This window comes from Coregonus lavaretus (assembly GCF_964263955.1).
Source record: "Coregonus lavaretus genome assembly, chromosome: 8".
In the NCBI taxonomy this organism is placed as follows: Eukaryota; Metazoa; Chordata; class Actinopteri; order Salmoniformes; family Salmonidae; genus Coregonus; species Coregonus lavaretus.
In genome coordinates, this window is record NC_139995.1 from 36,416,996 (window position 1) to 36,436,637 (window position 19,642).

The 19,642-nt window shown below is 42.5% G+C and overlaps 2 protein-coding genes across 3 annotated transcripts; one reads left to right on the forward strand and one right to left on the reverse strand.

Moving 5' to 3' along the window:
• Nucleotides 1-1,686: 1,686 nt before the first annotated feature.
• Nucleotides 1,687-14,280, forward strand: LOC311134140 (cathepsin Z-like). Its single transcript, XM_084167734.1, has 6 exons — nucleotides 1,687-1,917; nucleotides 7,645-7,808; nucleotides 8,492-8,671; nucleotides 8,832-8,982; nucleotides 12,011-12,176; nucleotides 12,751-14,280. Exons 1-6 carry the CDS (start codon nucleotides 1,802-1,804, stop codon nucleotides 12,874-12,876), a joined length of 903 nt encoding a protein of 300 aa, XP_084023860.1. The 5' UTR covers nucleotides 1,687-1,801; the 3' UTR covers nucleotides 12,877-14,280.
• LOC311134139 (negative elongation factor C/D) lies at nucleotides 13,700-19,642 on the reverse strand. Of its 2 annotated transcripts, none has more exons than XM_084167733.1 (15): nucleotides 19,400-19,633; nucleotides 19,084-19,215; nucleotides 18,892-19,001; nucleotides 18,574-18,683; nucleotides 18,206-18,313; nucleotides 17,959-18,111; nucleotides 17,435-17,565; nucleotides 16,860-17,025; nucleotides 16,449-16,583; nucleotides 16,105-16,244; nucleotides 15,859-15,973; nucleotides 15,418-15,513; nucleotides 15,167-15,307; nucleotides 14,880-15,009; nucleotides 13,700-14,766 (listed from the first exon to the last, which is right to left on the reverse strand). In XM_084167733.1, exons 2-15 carry the CDS (start codon nucleotides 19,113-19,115, stop codon nucleotides 14,732-14,734), a joined length of 1,602 nt encoding a protein of 533 aa, XP_084023859.1. In that variant the 5' UTR covers nucleotides 19,116-19,215; nucleotides 19,400-19,633; the 3' UTR covers nucleotides 13,700-14,731. The 2 variants fall into 2 exon arrangements, with proteins under 2 accessions (XP_084023859.1, XP_084023858.1); XM_084167732.1 differs by having other exon boundaries at nucleotides 13,702-14,766; nucleotides 19,084-19,196; nucleotides 19,400-19,642.

A 19,642-nucleotide genomic window follows, 5' to 3' on the forward strand; every position in this document is an offset into this window, starting at 1 on the left:
CTTTGTCTTATTCCTTGTCAAACGATAATTGCATGAAATAAATAGACAAACTTGCCTGTAACAAATGTGGAATGTGTTTGGGTAGCAAGCAAACTATATAATTTGCACTTTATTGACGCAGGTCTTATGATATGGGGGGTAGTTTAGTGTTAGCAGCCAGGCAACATACTACCAAGATACACTACAGTCCATCCCCAGGTGGCAGCACCAACTCGGTCAAGGGCTCTGCTCTGCCAGGAAGCCTGGATAAATCGACAGGTGTGAGCAATCAGGATGATTGGCATTCTGTGACCAGAGGCTTCTCGGCCTGTTAGTGTTTGTTGTTTTGTGTTAGTTAACCTCTAGTTTATGCTTGCCTCTGTAGTTATCTTTTTGTATATATTTATTTTCAGTCAGCACTTTTAACAAATACTAATTGCTTGGACTGAGCTAGCCCTGGAGCTAAGGTAAGGTTACTGTCTCCCGGACACATGCATTCAACACCTGGTCGCATATGCTTACTTCTCACATTTATGCACACATCAAATCAGGTTACAGACCCCGACATGACAGGGCGGTTTCGCTGGCAGATTAAGCCTAATCCTAGATTAAATTGCACTTTTAAACTCAATTGACTGAAATGGCATTTATCAGACATGCCCTAGTTTAGATTGAAAAAGTATTGATTTCCAGAAGGACGATTATAGGTAATTTAGATCTAAGTGAAGGCTTGAATTAAACCTGGACAGAGGCAAGTTTAACTTCAGATTAATGGATGTTGGCAATGGAGGAAAATTGGTTACCTGGACTATTTCAATGATCAAAGAACACCACCAAGCCCAGACAGAAGGGCGGTTATAGACAGGAGCAACCCACTGAATGATTTAGATTAAATCAATTTTCCATGCAACTGACATTTGTTTGCTTGAGCCAAGGCTTTCATCTGACTCTCTTAGGGGAAGGCCCATTCCTGCTTCCCTACAAATACTGATCACCTTGAGGATTTTGGCATCTGAAACCTGCCATCATGAAACAGGAGATTTGTGTGGTGTAAGTGAACCGACTGTATGCGGAATAGTCCACAAAGTCTGCACTGCTATATGTGAACTGAAAGACAATTACATCAAGTTCCCTGATGCTGCTGCCCAAGCCAACTACAAGGTAGAGTTTTATGAATATGGTTACTTGCCTGGAGTCATTGGCTGTATAGATGGATGTCATGTCACAGAACAGATATACCGCTTCTTAGACTTGCTTTCGATGATAATTAAATATCTATAACTCACATTTCTATATGAATTTGGTCTGGTCGCCCAAAAAGTTACACATTGTAGCTTTAACTATGTGTTGAGGCTATATAGTGTTTGTTTACATTGTTTACAAACATTGGAGTAAAACAAGCTTTAATTGTTTGTGTTTATCAATGGGTATATATCATTAAGTCCACAAATGTATGTAGCAACTAAGGATTCTAGCTTTAAAAAGCAACAGTGGGTTCAGTTGTTGGTTGGTTTATTAATTAATTAGAAGGTGCAACGTTTGTAAAACAATCAATTCAGCTGTTCCTGTTATACTGTGTGTAGTGAGTCACTAATCACGGGATGGCATTTGCTATGTGGTTGTTCACATAGGTCGAACTGTGCAGTAAGAATCATATCGTCCTGTCTGTAAAACAGGCAATCAATGACAGGGAAGTATAATCCTTACGACACAAAGATCAGCGAGTCTGTGCTGCGCCTGCGCGTTGTTCAGGCTGACCCTCGGGTGAAACTATAAAAACCCACCAAGTTCCTATTAAGTCATATGACTGATATTTTCCAACATGGCTCGAGCGCTGTTGTTGTTTGTGTTTATGTTGTCTGGTGTCTTTGCTGGACGCTACTTTAACGAGAAACAACCGTGCTATCGACCCAAGCTGACCAAGCACAATGGAGTCAGGTAACTTTAGCTGTCTTCTATCATCTAATTTGATATGTTTTCTGTCTAGTGCTTGCTCTCGAGCAAAAAATAGTAGCTAGAGTTGTTGCAACATGATTCTAGTCATTTTCTTCCAGCTGTATCAGGGTGTTTTCACATAGGCCTCTTTAAAATAACCGATCTCAGTCATCTTTAAAGTGAAATATGGGGTAAAAAAAACAACCTGAATAACTCCCGTCATCTTTGTATTCACACTGCCCTTGCCTTTGAATAAGGGCTCAACTCTTTTGCCAGTTCACTTCACCAGTTGAGTGGTCCGAGTACTCTTTGCATTCACATTGCTATGTTTAGAAAGGAACCAAGGTCTTTTTCCAACGTTCACTCAATGCACTCTGGGTTTTTACAAAGTGCAGGACAAGCCATTCCATCAGATCGTGCTATCGGATAGCTTGATATACCTACTTACATTTTGGAAGCTAATAGATTGCATTTAGTTAAGAGATGAGAAGGCACTTTAACTTTTCCCGTTAGCGCTGACTTTGCTGATGAATACTTTGAGGGAAAATGTACTTGATACGATTGTGATGTCTTGTTGTTTCACCTAGCGATCTTAAGATGAACGCACTAATTAAGTCGCTCTGTATGAGAGCGTCTGCTAAATGACTAAAATGTAAACAATTTATAATTGTAATAAGATACTATTAACATGTAAATATTATTGGTAACAGAATAAATAGCAGAAAAATAACTGCAGATTAAATAATGCTGTAATTGAAAATAGTACACCCAATGTAGGCTACTGATCCTTTAAGAGCTATAATTGATTTTGTACCCTATGTTGTGATACTCACCAAATATGTTTGCTTTGTTGGCTTCTAACACTATTCAAACCCCACAATCGAATAAACAGTTTATGAAGCTCTCTTACATTTACATTTTAGTCATTTAGCAGACGCTCTTATCCAGAGCGACTTACAGTTAGTGAGTGCATACATTTTCATACTGGCCCCCCGTGGGAAACGAACCCACAACCCTGGCGTTGCAAGCGCCATGCTCTACCAACTGAGCTACACGGGGCCCATATATCTTAGCCTATAGATCACATATTGCAATAAAAAAATCTGAACTAAAAACACCACACATATTTTGTAATTTCTGTACATTCTTGACAATCGCTAATCAATATGCAAAAACAGCACACGTTTTTTCAACGCACCTGTACATCATCGTCTCCCCTTTGTGGCACCAATGTGAGGAGTTATGGCCGGGGAAACGTTGTTTCAGTAGTCTCGTGTGGGGTGCGGGAATAATGACAAGCGAACCTGGGGAACTTTGTGTTCACATTGCTCTAAGTGAACCAAACTCAGACCACCTCTCGAGCTCGCTTCGGGGGCTCTTTTGAGTGTTCACACTGCGCAAAAAATTAAGCAAACCGCACTGAGTTCACAAAAGTTGTATGAAAGGGACCAAATGTGAAAACACCCTTAATGTCTAAAGATGGTCAATTATTTTGTACTTGCACAACACTGCATCATTCGTTTTTTTGTAGTATATACTCTGATAGCATATAATCATAGCCATCTCTCTGAAATGGGAAGTAGGGTGGCCAGCAAGCTAATGTCATAGAGATAGATGACTCAAGTGATCAAAAGCCTGTTTCAGCATGGGTAGCGCCATTTGAGGACTTTCACCATTTTGAAGTAGTCAACTGGGTGGGACTTCCTATGGGTTAAGGAAGGATCAGTCAATTAATGATTTGTAAGCAAACATTCCATAACTGCAGGTGGCAGTACTTCTTCTTCGATGAGGTTTAACGGCGGTTGGCATCCAATTTGTTGCATTACCGCCACCTATTAGACTGGTGTACAACTCCCTTATACACTGCTCAAAAAAATAAAGGGAACACTTAAACAACACAATGTAACTCCAAGTCAATCACACTTCTGTGAAATCAAACTGTCCACTTAGGATGCAACACTGATTGACAATACATTTCACATGCTGTTGTGCAAATGGAATAGACAACAGGTGGAAATTATAGGCAATTAGCAAGACACCCCCAATAAAGGACTGGTTTTGTAGGTGGTGACCACAGACTACTTCTCAGTTCCTATGCTTCCTGGCTGATGTTTTGGTCACTTTTGAATGCTGGCGGTGCTTTCACTCTAGTGGTAGCATGAGACGGAGTCTACAACCCACACAAGTGGCTCAGGTAGTGCAGCTCATCCAGGATGGCACATCAATGTGAGCTGTGGCAAGAAGGTTTGCTGTGTCTGTCAGCGTAGTGTCCAGAGCATGGAGGCGCTACCAGGAGACAGGCCAGTACATCAGGAGACGTGGAGGAGGCCGTAGGAGGGCAACAACCCAGCAGCAGGACCGCTACCTCTGCCTTTGTGCAAGGAGGAGCAGGAGGAGCACTGCCAGAGCCCTGCAAAATGACCTCCAGCAGGCCACAAATGTGCATGCGTCTGCTCAAACGGTCAGAAACAGACTCCATGAGGGTGGTATGAGGGCCCGACGTCCACAGGTGGGGGTTGTGCTTACAGCCCAACACCGTGCAGGACGTTTGGCATTTGCCAGAGAACACCAAGATTGACAAATTCACCACTGGCGCCCTGTGCTCTTCACAGATGAAAGCGGGTTCACACTGAGCACATGTGACAGTCTGGAGATGCCGTGGAGAACGTTCTGCTGCCTGCAACATCCTCCAGCATGACCGGTTTGGTGGTGGGTCAGTCATGGTGTGGGGTGGCATTTCTTTGGGGGGCCGCACAGCCCTCCATGTGCTCGCCAGAGGTAGCCTGACTGCCATTAGGTACCGAGATGAGATCCTCAGACCCCTTGTGAGACCATATGCTGGTGCGGTTGGCCCTGGGTTGCTCCTAATGCAAGACAATGCTAGACCTCATGTGGCTGGAGTGTGTCAGCAGTTCCTGCAAGAGGAAGGCATTGATGCTATGGACTGGCCCGCCCGTTCCCCAGACCTGAATCCAATTGAGCACATCTGGGACATCATGTCTCGCTCCATCCACCAATGCCACGTTGCACCACAGACTGTCCAGGAGTTGGCGGATGCTTTAGTCCAGGTCTGGGAGGAGATCCCTCAGGAGACCATCCGCCACCTCATCAGGAGCATGCCCAGGCGTTGTAGGGAGGTCATACAGGCACGTGGAGGCCACACACACTACTGAGCCTCATTTTGACTTGTTTTAAGGACATTACATCAAAGTTGGATCAGCCTGTAGTGTGGTTTTCCACTTAAATTTTGAGGGTGACTCCAAATCCAGACCTCCATGGGTTGATACATTTGATTTCCATTGATAATTTGTCAGCACATTCAACTATGTAAAGAAAAAAGTATTTAATAAGATTATTTCATTCATTCAGATCTAGGATGTTATTTTAGTAGTACCCTTTTTTGAGCAGTGTATTTTGCTTGAAAAATAAAATAAAATAAATACCCTACCATCTAACACTACACTCACAAATTCAAAATTATTATTAATAATTACCACCCCACTCCTTTAATATATTCATTCCTACCTCATGCCCTCAACCTGAGATGATGGAACATCACCACTTAACACTCCCTGTAACTCTTCTGATGTCAAGTCTCGCACACCCAAATACCTCTCTGCAGCTGCCACCACAACCTAAATTTTTTAATTTTACATTTGAGTCATTTAGCAGACGCTCTTATCCAGAGCGACTTACAGTTAGTGAGTGCATACATTTTTCATACTGACCCCCCCCCCCCCGTGGCAATCGAACCCACAACCCTGGCGTTGCAAGCACCGTGCTCTACCAACTGAGCTACAGGAGGCTTACATTCCATCCCTGCAGTACAATTAATAACCATTGCTATAAATGCTAAAAATCCAATCTTACTGACACATATATCACTTGTTGTCCTATCCCTCTGCATTGGTACATCTCTACTACTCTCACCACTCCTCCCCCTTGACCCATCTTCCTCTACTTTCTTCACTGCCTCAGCATATGACAACTTCTTCACTACTCTTACCCTGGAAACCTCAACCTGCCTCTCTCGCACAGGACATTTCTGATCCCTGCAGGTGGCAGGAAATCACCAACCTTGACTTTATACCTGTTAAAACCAATGGGCCAGGGTTCTGGTCTAGCACGGTTGACTGCTCCTACAGTTTTGCTTCAGTACTGCAGTTTAACTGACACCCGGCCCAGACAGACAATTTCCATAGACGGCCACATAGAGAAGTCAGATTTGAAAATTCCTAATAAGACACTTTAGTCATTCCTTTGTGCACAAGACATCCATTAAATTATATTAATAATTGTCACTGAGGCCCATTATCACTCACAGCTGAAGATATTAATATTTTATATTCATCCAATGTCTTCCATGTTTTTGGATGGCGTGATGGCGTCGTCGCTTCTCTCGCTGTTCCCTGTGCTCATGTGATGTTGCTCCGTATAAACCAGATGCAACCCAGATATAGAAGGTCCATGAATCGGCGAAAGTGAGTAGATTCCCTTGAAAACAATGGTCGGACATCTAAGACAGTCTCCATTTATTATTATATCTCAGTGGTTCAAACACACTACAGGTGGCAGTAGGCACCCTTTGTTTTCCAACTCATAGAAGTAGTAGAAGAAAATTGACTACTTAAAAATGGAGATGGTCTCAATGGCGCTGCCCCGCACCCACAGGCGCCATAATGGGACAGATACAATGATGCGATGTCTATGGCGCATGTCTGTCTTTTGCCTCTAGTGTTTTAAATTGTCTAGTGTTGATTTTATTTAAGTGTTCTTTATTTATTCAGGTGTGAATTGCCTGCATCTTCTGCACTCAATTGATATCATTAGTCAGTAACTGAGTATGAGTTTATTGCACATAATTCTTTCATAAAAAGGTTTAATAATGGTTCAAATGTTGCCAAGTTCCTGCAGGTTTCAGAATTGTCCCAGAATGAAAATTAGCTGATTGGTAGGCTACTACATAACTTTCTTCTTTAAACAATACTCAATACTCAAGTGCAGAATTTTTACCCCCTGTGATTTTGACTCGAGTGTTAATCAGTTTATTACAGAAAAGGCATATCATGGCTATCCAAAGTTTGAAATCAATGAAGCAATCAAAGCCGAGGGTGGAAACAAGGTAGCAAAGTTCTGACATGTCTGTGAGTGGAAGGAGATGACTGGGTCTCCAGTAGCATGGGAAGAAATTGTTTGGGATCTGACGTTTTTAAAGCTTTTCATCCCATTTTGCTATTGAGCGCTCAAAATTCTGCCCTCCTGAAATATATAATTTGACAACTGGATGTCTCCAGAAACATGCATGGCCCTTTCAGCGGTAGTAGCTATTTGGCTTCTGAGTTTTGAAAGTATGCTTGTGCTGTGGATGCTTTTGAATGCTTGACCTTTGAATGGAGAGGCAGATCTGCCAAGCTTGATCTGGGGTGTATTCATTACACCGATTTCTGTTGCTAAACGTGTCTTAAACGAAAGCAAATGGCACGAAACTGGGAGGGATCTACCTGAATTTGTCCAATCAAAACTCGTGTTTTAGTTGCAACCCATTTTGCAACTGTTTGGGCTAATGATTACACCCCTGGTCAGGTTTTGAATTGGCCTGTCATGGTATGGGACCTTATAAGTGCGCACTGCATTTTGTTATCCATCATGTTTGCAGAGACTGTTTGAGCCGCTCTACATTAGGAATTCTGTCTAGAAAACCTTGTACCCTGATGTCATGTCTTTCATCAGGACGATGCCCAGACCCCACGAGTTCCTGAAACTCAATGAGCTCCCCAAGGCGTGGGACTGGAGGAACATCAACGGCACCAACTACGTCAGCACCACCCGCAACCAGCACATCCCCCAGTACTGTGGCTCCTGCTGGGCACACGGCAGCACCAGCGCCATGGCAGGTAGCCTAACCTCAAGTTTGCCTTTCCGCGGTCATCCGACTTGGACAGCTCATAGAAATGAACAAACCATATACAATTTACTTGGTCGTTTTACAGACTCTCTTGCATCAGAAGGGAACACCGTACGAAGGGACAAATGGATGAAGATCAGATTGTGAAATGCTATCCTATTATTTGGCCACAGATGTCTGCAAACCTCTTCACTATAAGTACAGTGTTGTACATTTTGGTAATTCACCTTCAAGATGGTCATAAAGATGGTTTACCAATCTAAAGTCACTTGGAAACTAGATTTTATAACCAAGGTGGAATAAACATTGCAGTAATTGTTCAGACATGCATGCCTGTCAGGCTTTTAACACATGACTCACTCCACTGACTCAAATTCAGGGTGGTATGGCAGTGAAGCGTTGTGGCAGTGCCAACCCCTGAATGTGCAGACATGCAGTTAAAGCTTCATGGTTTCCTGTAATTCAGGTTTCCTGTAAATCTGTGCATGTTTGTTGTAAAATGCAGTTCCTCCTTTGCTCATACAAGTAGTCCTTTAGCATTCTGAAGTCATGGTATTGTTATGATAGAGTAGTCCTTACTAATTTTGTTGACTTATGAACATCTAAGAGCAGATTCTGTCACCTGTACTGAATTAATGGACTGGTTGTTGGTGGTTTGCTCTCCTTTGTCAGATCGCATCAACATCAAGCGGAAGGGAGCCTGGCCCTCTGCTTATCTGTCAGTCCAGAATGTGGTGGACTGTGGCGAGGCCGGCTCCTGTCATGGAGGGGATCACTCTGGGGTGTGGGAGTACGCCAACAAACACGGCATCCCTGACGAGACCTGCAACAACTACCAGGCCAAGGACCAGAGTAAGGCCTCAAGAACTCTGCTATCTCCTAGCTGCACATTACTTTTACTTGGTTGAACAGTTTTTTTCCATGACTTGATAACAAGAATTTCTGTCACATCAAATTAAGGTTAATTTACAATTTCTCATGCTTAATATGTTCTCCATATTGTGTCTTGCAGAGTGCAAACCGTTCAACCAGTGTGGAACCTGCACAACGTTCGGGGTCTGCAACATCATCCAGAACTATACCCTGTGGAAGGTCGGAGACTTCGGCGACGTAGGTGGGAGGGAGAAAATGATGGCCGAGATCTACGCTGGAGGACCTATCAGGTTAGTAGCTGGACTTGGTCAACATGGGCTGTGTCCCAAATGCAGGGGCGCAACTTTCACTGGGGATGGGGGTGACATGACCCCCCCCCCCCCCAATTTTTGTCCACCCCAGTTTTATCATTAGCGGCATCGTGTGCTTTAGGACCATGCTGAGCTAGTAGTGTAACTGACATGTAACGTCAGCTAATGTTTCATCCCCTCTCGACTGAAATTCTGTCTGAAGAGAATGAACTAGCTAGCTAGTAGCTACCACAACCAGTTGAGCTTTAGCTATCTGTCAGATAGCAGTATCTAACAGTTGTTGTGTGTATGGAAATGTCCTTTTTGTCCCGTTTCAACAGAAGTAAATTAACTTGGCTAGTTTTTGCCAGTTGATGCACCATTAGAGCTAGCCAACATTAGCTAGCTAGCTAGCTAGCTCACTAACTTTAGGTATTATTTTTGCCTGTGTAACATTATTGATCTGTCAGTTTCCCTAGCTAATTCCCTACTTTTCGCACTGACACAGTATAAACAGCTCTACAGACTACACTGTCATGGTGCACAGTCAGTGCACAACACAATATTGATGATGACGATGAATGGATACAGATATGTTTGAATGCCCAGTCATGTTCATATAATCTCAGACATAAATTACAGTTTAAGATCATCAATAGAACATCCTATATGCCAGTGAAACTGAATATCATGCACTCAGACATGTAATTCCTCTGTTGGAAGTGTAAAACACAAAAGGGGACATATTTTGCAGATGTTATAATCATTTGAAGGCTGGCTGAATTCTGGCAAAGTGTATGTTATTTTATCTCGGCATGTCTACAGGTTCTCCCAGTTTTTTTTGCTCAGAAATGTTGATACTGGAGACTGTTATCAGAAGAAACTGTCTAACCTTGCATTTATAGCGGCTAAGAAATGCATCGCCATTTAATTGGAAGGTTGATTATCCTCCCACAATGTATGGCAGAAATGTCAAGTTATGTATCACTAGATTTGATTTTATACAAGATTAAGGGTATACTGTGGAACTTTCATAACATCTGGGTGCCTACTATATGACAAAAGGGGTCTGTATTGAAAACATTAGATTTTATTTAGTCGAGCAGTCGCAAATAGATTATATTTTTCATGGCACACGAGACACCTGTGTGATTTGCGCCTGTCTCGGTGGACTAATCCATTGAGGAGGCCACGGGGATGCCACGGTCCAAGAATATGGCACCTCTCTCCAGAATGCACGCTCTCCTGCCATTTTGTGGGTATTCATAACTTAATTGTGTGCATTGTTTGCTGTGTATCAATTCCCCATTACGTACATCACCAGTAGTAGCCTACATTGACCTTTAATTCCCATAATTTTAATCTGCGATGTTTGTTTTGTTTATGGTAATTTCTGTTAATGCATTCAATATATTATTACAGTCATTTACTGTTCTCGTTGTCTGTGTGGACATGTGTTTTGCAGAACTCACAACCTATGCTACACTTGTGAGAAACAAGTTTTTGTTTATTTCATTCCATTTACGAGTTTTGTCAATGTATTCATCGTCTTTTGTTTGAAACGCTCCTGTCAATGTTGAGTAAGGATGAGCACCTGATTACGCATATAGAAGTAGGACTAGTCTACCTGGCCTTCGTGCAAATGTAGCCCTATGAATGTGCCCATTTGGGGATGTCTGATAGTATTTCTGATTGTCTTAACTCACCACCACTAATGAGCTGTGGAGCTTCTCAAAGTAATTTTTCTTCACCTCAAACAGCAAGTAAACAAAGTCTGTTTTTAGAATCAATTGAGAATGACAATAGTTCCTCACAGTATTTGAACAATATTTCCAGCTCTCTCCCTTTCGATAACCACATGCATTAAAGGGAAACATGTAATGCTCTGATCCAGTGGAAACGTCCTAAAATACCTGATTTTACTTCTTATCCCCCCCTGCACAAATAGCCTACAGCTGTGTCTGTCCCGAGCTCACTGGCGCAGGAAACTGAGGGTCCAGAATATTTTATACAATGTTTCAAGTTTTGGGGTGACCCAGTTAATACAATGTTTCAAGATCGTTGCAGACAGGCCATGCATAGCCAATGTGATTCATAGGATATTTATCCGGATATTTTCTACTTGCAGACTGCAAGGTTTTGGCTTTATGTAGGTTATTATTACATAGTTGGCAATGGCAAAAAAGCTACTTTTAGATTTGAATATTTTTCATTTAGATAGAATGTAGATTAACCACAGACAAGGATTTTGAGATACAAAGATTATTATAAATGAAAAATGTGCATATGAAAATCATAACTGTTATCTCTGGCTCCCTCTTGAGTCATTTGTGTGTCTTCATTATTTAATCAAACAGCGTACTTAAAGCATCAGACAAGTTCAGTACAAGTTCAAACACATAGGGTGTGTCTATATAGGCCTGTGGAAAAATAGACGCTTAAGACTACTCTTGGTGTGCCAAGATATTTTTTTAGTCAGGGACAGCCCTAGTAGAAATGCAAAGTTGCGCTCCTGCCCAAATGGCACCCTATTCACTATACAGTGCACTATGTAGGGAATGGGGTGGCATTTGGAACTGGACTGGGTCAACATGGTGACTGTTTCTCTTCTCATGAGCTCCACCTGTCCTAACAGTGACTGTGTATGGATTCGCACGAGAAGTAAAGCCAAGTCACAGTCAAATAGGCAAATATCTGATGTGTAACAAAATGACTGGAGTAGCAATATGACTTGTTGTCAAAGCTTAAAGGAATACTTCAGGATTTTGAAAATGAGGCCCTTTTATATACTTCCCCAGAGTCAGATGAACTTGTGGATACCAGTTTTATGTCTCCGCGTGCAGTTTGAAGGAAGTTGCTAACTAGCGCAGTTCCTAACTAGCGTTAGCGCAATGATTGGAAGTCTATGTGTATCTGCTAGCCCTCTATTATGTTTCCCTTCCCGCCCCTGCAAAAACATACACAAACAAACATGCAGACTGTAATTAGTTAAAGCGAAACAAACATTTTTGTTTTCTGTCCTTGGTAGCTGTGGAATCATGGCCACCGACAAGTTGGACGCCTACACTGGAGGCCTGTACTCTGAGTATATCGAGGAGCCCTCCATCAACCACATTGTGTCTGTTGCCGGCTGGGGCATGGATGAAAACGGTGTGGAATTCTGGATCGTCCGCAACTCATGGGGAGAGCCCTGGGTAAAATTTTAGTCATTTAGCAGACGATCTAATCCAGAGCTATTTACAGTTTGTGCATTCATTTTAAGGTAGCTAGATGAGACAACCACCGATCAGTCCTAGTACTTTTTTTTTTTATCCCAAAGTAGCTATCCGCAAAGTCGGTGATAAGAAAATAGAAGTGAGTGCTGGTGCAAGAAAGGCAAGGGTGTTTATTTGTATTTTTTTTTGGGGGGGGGGGGGGGGTGCTATGGGATTAATCAAGATGAAGAGGTAGGTTTTCTCTGCTGTCCTGACATTAGGGGGAAGCTTGTTCCATCCTTATCGACTGAATTAACACTATGCATTCCATATTGGAGCTGGTAGTCTGTAGTGATCTTTCATGGCACTAACTGCAGCAGAGAATTTAAAACCTCATGCTCTACTATAGAATTACATTTAGTGTTCAAAATGGGGCAACAAATCCTAGCCTATAGCAGTTCCTGTAGTTTATTAACTTTACTTCTACATGAACTTCACTTTCTATTGTTTGTATGTTCTACCATATTTATCTAGCTGAAACTCCAGATTGAGTAAGTTTCTGTTTTCTTGCCAGGGTGAGAAGGGCTGGCTGAGGATCGTGACCAGCGCATACAAGGGAGGAAGTGGCAGTCAGTACAACCTGGCCCTGGAGGAAGACTGCATGTACGGAGATCCCATCGTGCCTAAGACCTACCTGTAGACAACAGGCCAACCAATGTTTCTTCTAAAGACCAGGGGCCTCTTAACAATCGTTGCGTAAATTTCACACTTAATATCTGTCCGCCATTTCTGAGAAGAATACGTAGGTATAAAAATAGAGATTTTATAAATCAGACCTGTCCTACAACTGTGCACGCATGAACGAGCGTTATAACACCGCCTGGAAAATGCCTCCATTCACCTTTTTATGGTGACAATAACGCCCTTTATTTGCTGTATCATTTGGAACTATTGGAATTGGCCCAAAGATTTGTTTTAAACGAGCAAATTTAGTATCTTATAAACCGCGCTGCCTATGGGATCGCATAGGCTACAGTAAAACTTGAAATGCATAGCCCATCTATTTACTAGGCCCAATTAAATGATGTGCATGGTAATTTGTTATATGGCTAGCGTCCAGAAAAGTTGAGGAATTTATTCTGCAATGGTTATGAAAATAAAATAAATAGGAAATAAATGTCTAATTATTTTAGATTCCAAAAACAAAACGAATACCGGTACATTTTTGCTCTTCTAACTAACTAAACGCAAATGGTTGAAATCTTGTTTATTTTTACATTTTTTTTTTTTTATCAATAAGCATGTCAGCATATCCACCATTTGCACAAAATACTTACTTGCCTGCTTGCAATACCATACTTCAACCACTACAAAATGTGCGTACGCATGGTCTGAAGTTTGCATGGAGGTAAGCACATTTGATTATATAAATGCCAACTTTTGCAGGTAAACTAGCGCACGCATGTTTTGGGGGTATATTTTGTATGTATGAAACGTTTGTAAATGAGGCTCAGAAGCTGTTAAACTGAATAGACAGCATTGTATATCTACAGTTTTCTATGACAATCTCAGGCTACTTCCACATTGCAACAATGTACCATGGTAAAATGGAAAGGGGACATTTTTTTTTGCCTTTGTGTTTTTTAAGATCTTTTCTTATACAAAATGTGACTGAACAAGTCATTATGTACTTCGCCTTTTGAACAAGTACAAATGCTGACAATATTTGGTGCACAATTAGCTTAAGATCTAAGTGCCAGTAAGATAACTAATTGTGGCTGTAAATGTTGAAGCCTTGATAAATTCTGATGCCACATGTCTTTTGTTGTATGCAAATTTAACTGAATGATTTTTCAGGATTTTAACAGCAATCCACGTGGCTTACAGGTAATTTATGCTTGAGTCTTCATGATGGTTTCCACAAATGTGATCTCTGCTAAAGGCAGATTGTGCAGTTCAATGTGTTTGAATCCAGGCCTAGGATGGAAAGTTGTAATAGTTGATACATTTTCTGAAACATACTTTCCTTGAACCACCTCAAAAGAAGTGATGCAGAACGGTGGATGTCGCTTCGTGTGAAATGAATAAAACCAAGACGTGTCAATATTCTTGTCAAATTGAAAAGGATAACCATGAAAAAGGCTTAACCTTTTCAGTGGGAATTTCAACAAACCTTTTGAGCAGTCAGTCATACATATTTAAACACAAAGCAACATAGAAAATGAACAACGAAACCTTAGCCCATACCAATGGAAACTACAGTGAAACAAATAATGGAGCTAGAGAAGTTCTCCTCATACCTCCAGACAAGCAAAGATACACTACATCCTTTTAATTCTGAAAGTCATTTGTGTTTACGCCACATTTGAAAATAAAATTGCAGGTCAAAGTCTATATGCAAATGGTCAGCCGTCTGCCTCAAAATTGGCAATGTTCAATTCCTCGTTCAGCAGAACACATCCAGGGATTGGCTCATAACCAAGAGATCCCGCCTTCTGCCCCTCCCTGCTCTTCCCACTACATCCTCAGTCAAGTTAAACCCACCAGTGTCACTCTCAGTTCATCATGATGAAGTTGGATTTGCAGTGAGCTGAAACAGAGCAGAATGATAATTATATTTTAAGCTTCTATAACTGGGCCAAATGAAAGTAATCAATATGTAGACAGTTTTTGGCCATGAAAAAGATGGTATAAGAGACTGACCTATGAACTCCACGACAGGGTCGTGTTCTCCCTCTGTCCGAATGGTTCCAGCGATGCTGTCGTTCTCCAGGATGGGCAGGAACAGCTGGACGAAGTCTGAAGTGTATGGAGGGGCAATCACATCCAACACCTGATAGGGCAAACAGAAATATCAGTATTTTCACTTCCACTACCATTTCTTCAAGCGCAACTAAATTGGACTGACGGTGTCTTTAGAACGTTTCACTTCTCTTTATCTGGAATGTTTCACTTCTCTTTTAATAGTTTCTGGTTTCAGCAGGCCATACTTCTGTTACAAAATAGCGAATGAGAGAGATGTCTGTGTTGAGCTTCTCCAGGCACTTGCGGATGTATCCAACCACAGGCAGCACGTAGCCCCGACTCAGCAGGTGGACCATACGATCCAACAGGGTCTTCTTCAGCTCCATCTGAAAGGGACAACACTCATACAGTCAGCTAAGAAGTCATCCACTGAAAGTCTATGGGGTGGTTGCATGGGCCCAGATTAAGCCTATGCACGCATGCACAACCCACACACCTGCTCCATGACATCAAGCTGGGAATGTTCTGTCTCAAATAGCTTGATCAGCAGCTGGAGGACCTGTGGGTGCAGGAGCTGGTGACAGGTGCTGATCTGGGGAATAAAAACAAACATAATGGTCTCATTAATCTCTGTCCCTACCACCTGATTGGGGATCAGTTCTAGTCTTTAAACCGCAAAACAATTCCAAGAATGACAGTTAAATGCACAATTTCTGTGTACAACCAAATTGCACCCTATTCGTTATATAGTGCACTACTTTGACCAGTTCCAAATGGCACCCTATTCCCTATATAGTGCACTACTTTTGACCAGGGCACATAGCGTAAAAGTAGTGCACTATATAGAGTCATTTGGGACTTATATATCATAGTGAGTTATCCATAATAGCACAACAAAAACATCCTCCCTCAACCAGTGAAAAAGTGCAACCTCTACCTCATCCAGAAGTGCTAGATGGACAGGGGTATGGTCTGTCTGGAGCTGGAAGTAGCGAGGCTCAGAGACTGTCCAATCAACCCACTTCAGCACCCCCATGGAAACAACCGGGAACCTGAAAATGGACATAATGATGTCTCAACCAACAGTGGTAACCAATTACATTCTTGGAATCCTCTGGCTTTAGCTACATATTGGAGATCCATGATGGGCTCACTAGGTTGGCTAGTTGGCTGCTGGGCTCACCGGATGCACTGGTACAGAGTGCTGAGCTCAGCCACCAGCTCTGTGGCTCCTTTGTTCTCATTGCAACACAGGTTATGGACCGTCTCAATGGCCTTGGAGGTGGACTTGAGCTCATCCTTGTTGATGTTCACTCGCTTGTTCTGTGGATGGATGAAAAGAGAGGCATACTGTTATCTGGGCGTTTTTATTTGGGAAAAAACAACACCTGTCATTGGAAAAAATATTTGTATATACTGGTAAGAAAAACATTTCAAATTCTGCACATAAGTATGAGCAACGACAGAACATCTGATAAACTTAGTAGTATGAGGGATTTATGTCAGGGGCGTTTTTGTTTCTGGTACCTTTTTCCATGTCTCGACCACACTGGCAGCGTAGGCCAGGATGTGAATGTATTTGTGTTTATGGTCCTGGTTGATCTTGGAGCCTGGCTTGAACAGCGACTGCATGAACAGGTCCAGGAAGGCAGGCACTCGAATCTGAAGATATACAAGGGAAAATACTTCACCCATTCTCTCAAAAGACAATATCAACAGCTGAAAGACAAGCAATTCTCAGTTTAGCTTCCAGCTAAGGCTAGCCTGGTCCCAGATCTGTTTGTGCTGTCTTGCTAACTCATATTGGTCATTGTCACGTCAAACATGCAAGGCAACCAGTGAAAATATCCCTCCATCTAACTTGGATAATGGCACCTTATTCCCTATGTAGTGCACTACTTTTGATTTTTAAAAAGTGGCTTGATGCCCCACACTAACCAGCTCTACGGGAGGTGGGTCCATGCTGCTGAACATCTTGAAGAGCACAGTGATGTCGGCAGGGTTGAGTGCCCCTTTGGACAGCATTGCGCCCAGGGCCTGGCAGGCTCGAGGGTAGGCTGCTGCTGTGCCCAATGCCAGTGTGATCTGACTGGCATCATGGCCCCTGCACAGCACAAGGAACAGTAAAACACTCAAATTAGCTCACTTACTTACTTAAACCGCTTTGCTCCTGGAGGAACATATGGCCTGTAATAAAATTAGCTACTATACAACATTACTACACCCATTCAGTTGAGATTGTGACAGTTGAGAGCATAACTTCATTTTCCACAAAGCTGCTCACTCAATGTTAATGTTTATTGTAACACTGGATTTTACAGATAATACAACCATAATTTTCAAAATGCAGAAATCAATTGAAATAAATGAAATACATTTCCTCTAATCATTATGTAATTCTGCCAAAATGTTGCCAAGATGGAGGACATTCGTCAACGGCCTATGCTCCTTATAGGAGCCAAGAGCTTGTCAAGTAAGTCAATGCTGGCAAAATAGTGTAGAGGGCAGGATACCTCTGATGTGCAGACTTCTGTACTTCCTGGCCGATCCTGCGCATGGCCGACCCCCCCTGCTCCTCCTGAGACATGATGGACATCATGGCCTGGGCAAACAGGTAAGTGTGCTCCCCATGACACACCATCTTCTGTGTAACACAGAAATGGAGGAGAGAACAGTTCAGCTCCAAACCAACCACACAAACAAAGACACTCATGCCAAAAGACAGGTAACCTGCAACATCATGTTGTGCTACCAATGTCCTGCAATTCCATATTGGTTAGAGCAATATTGATTGTAGTACCGCTTTCAAATGATTGAAAACCTTGAATACAACACATTTCCAAAACCATCAAACCAAGGATTTGTATTGAGTGAGATAATGACAGATATGCCTAGATCTTATTCTTGGGAACACCAGGGCCGGTATTCATAAAGCGTCTCAGAGTAGGAGTGCTGATCTCTATAATCAGTATTGCCTTTTAGATCCTAATTAATATAATTATATGGACAGGGGGGGGGGACCTGATTAGAGACTCACAGCGAACTCTGGCAGGTTCTTCTCCAGGTTGTCCTCACCTCCATCCAGCAGTGTGGCCAGAGAGGTCCTCAGGACCCTGGAGAACACCTCCAGCTGTTGGCACGCCGTGGACACACTGGTGATCTCCCCCTGGTAGCCTGCGTCTGAGATGAGCTGAGGACGGACACAGTCAGCAAGGAGAGGAGGAACATGGCACTGTTTGACCCATAAAGACATTAGTTATTAACTGCTGGGTGATCATCAGTACCTTGACAGTGAAGTTGAGCATCAGACAGTCAGGGTGGGCCTCGGCCAGCTTGTAGAAAAGGTCTCTCCAGGTGGTGTGGGCGATCATCTGTTCCAACCAGGCAGGAGTCTGAACCAACACAGGAGGACAGGGTTACTATATACTCTGTATACTATAGGGTTTCTACTATACTCTGAGGGAAATGCATCACATGCAAGAACACAGAGAATTAAAACAATTTATATGATTAATCAAGTTTTTTTCTAGGAGAGGAAAACAGTGAAAGAAACAGCAAGCAAGCAAGCAGGAGAGCACCAGTTTTGAGCTGTCACATCCAGACCACAGCAAAGCATTGGTGGTTTGTCCTTCACTGGCGACTGATATCTCACCTCTCCCTCGACGGTAAAGATGGAGTCAGCCTTCTGGGGGTCAAAGTGCTTGATCAGGAGACTCTTCAAGTGATTCTCTACCCGTTCCTGCACCTGAGCTGGCTCTACACCTGCGATACACAGACAGAAAAAACATTAATTCTACTATGCGTCTCAAACAGTGTGAGAGGAACAAAAACCCTATATTTTCAGTGATTGTGGAGTCCAGGGCTTCGTCCCAAATGGCACCCTATTCCCCATGTAATGCACTACTGGTCAAAAGTAGTGCACTGCATAGAGAAACGGGTGCCATTTGCAGCTCAGTCCAGTGTTGTTTACCCATCTGGATGAGCCACTCTGCCAGCAGGTTGACAGTCTGGGCCACAGCTGAGTAGTTCTCCGACAGGAGCTGGATGACGTGTTCAGGGGAGCCACCAGCCTGGAAATACCTGTGGAAACAGAAGCCTCTTCAGGAAATGATTTGACTCTTCACACACTAACGTTACTAGACACACACAATACTGTGTTTACGTTTTAAGGGTGTTGAAGACAGCAGGCTCCATGATGTAATCTCTGCTGGAAAACTTCTGTAGGCAGTCCTCCTGAACTTTCCCATCGTTCTCCCCTTCAATATAGTCGTCTTGCTATATGAAAGTCACATCACTTCAGCCAAGGAAAGAACATCTTAACATTGAATCTATCACCATATAAATTCGCGATTTGGCTCCGTCAAACAATGAATCAACAGCCAACAACAATGTAGTTACTAGCTATCTTAGCTACATTGCCATTACTAGCGACATTGTACATTCACTAGCTTGCTACAGTAGCTAAAGATGATGCTTACATTGCCATCCGGACCATCCCAGTCTCCAATATTCCTCTCGTAATATTCCTCGTCCATGATGACGAGGGGTGAGTAGGGTTTATAATGTGAAGCACACGACAAGTTATAATAAAGCAAGCCTAGAAAACAAAACAATACAGAATGTGTTTTCAAAACAATTAGATAGCCTTTGCCTAAGCTAACTGGCTAGTAAAAAAATCTCAATCAGATAACTGAAGGTCCATAGTTACATGCGCCCATTGC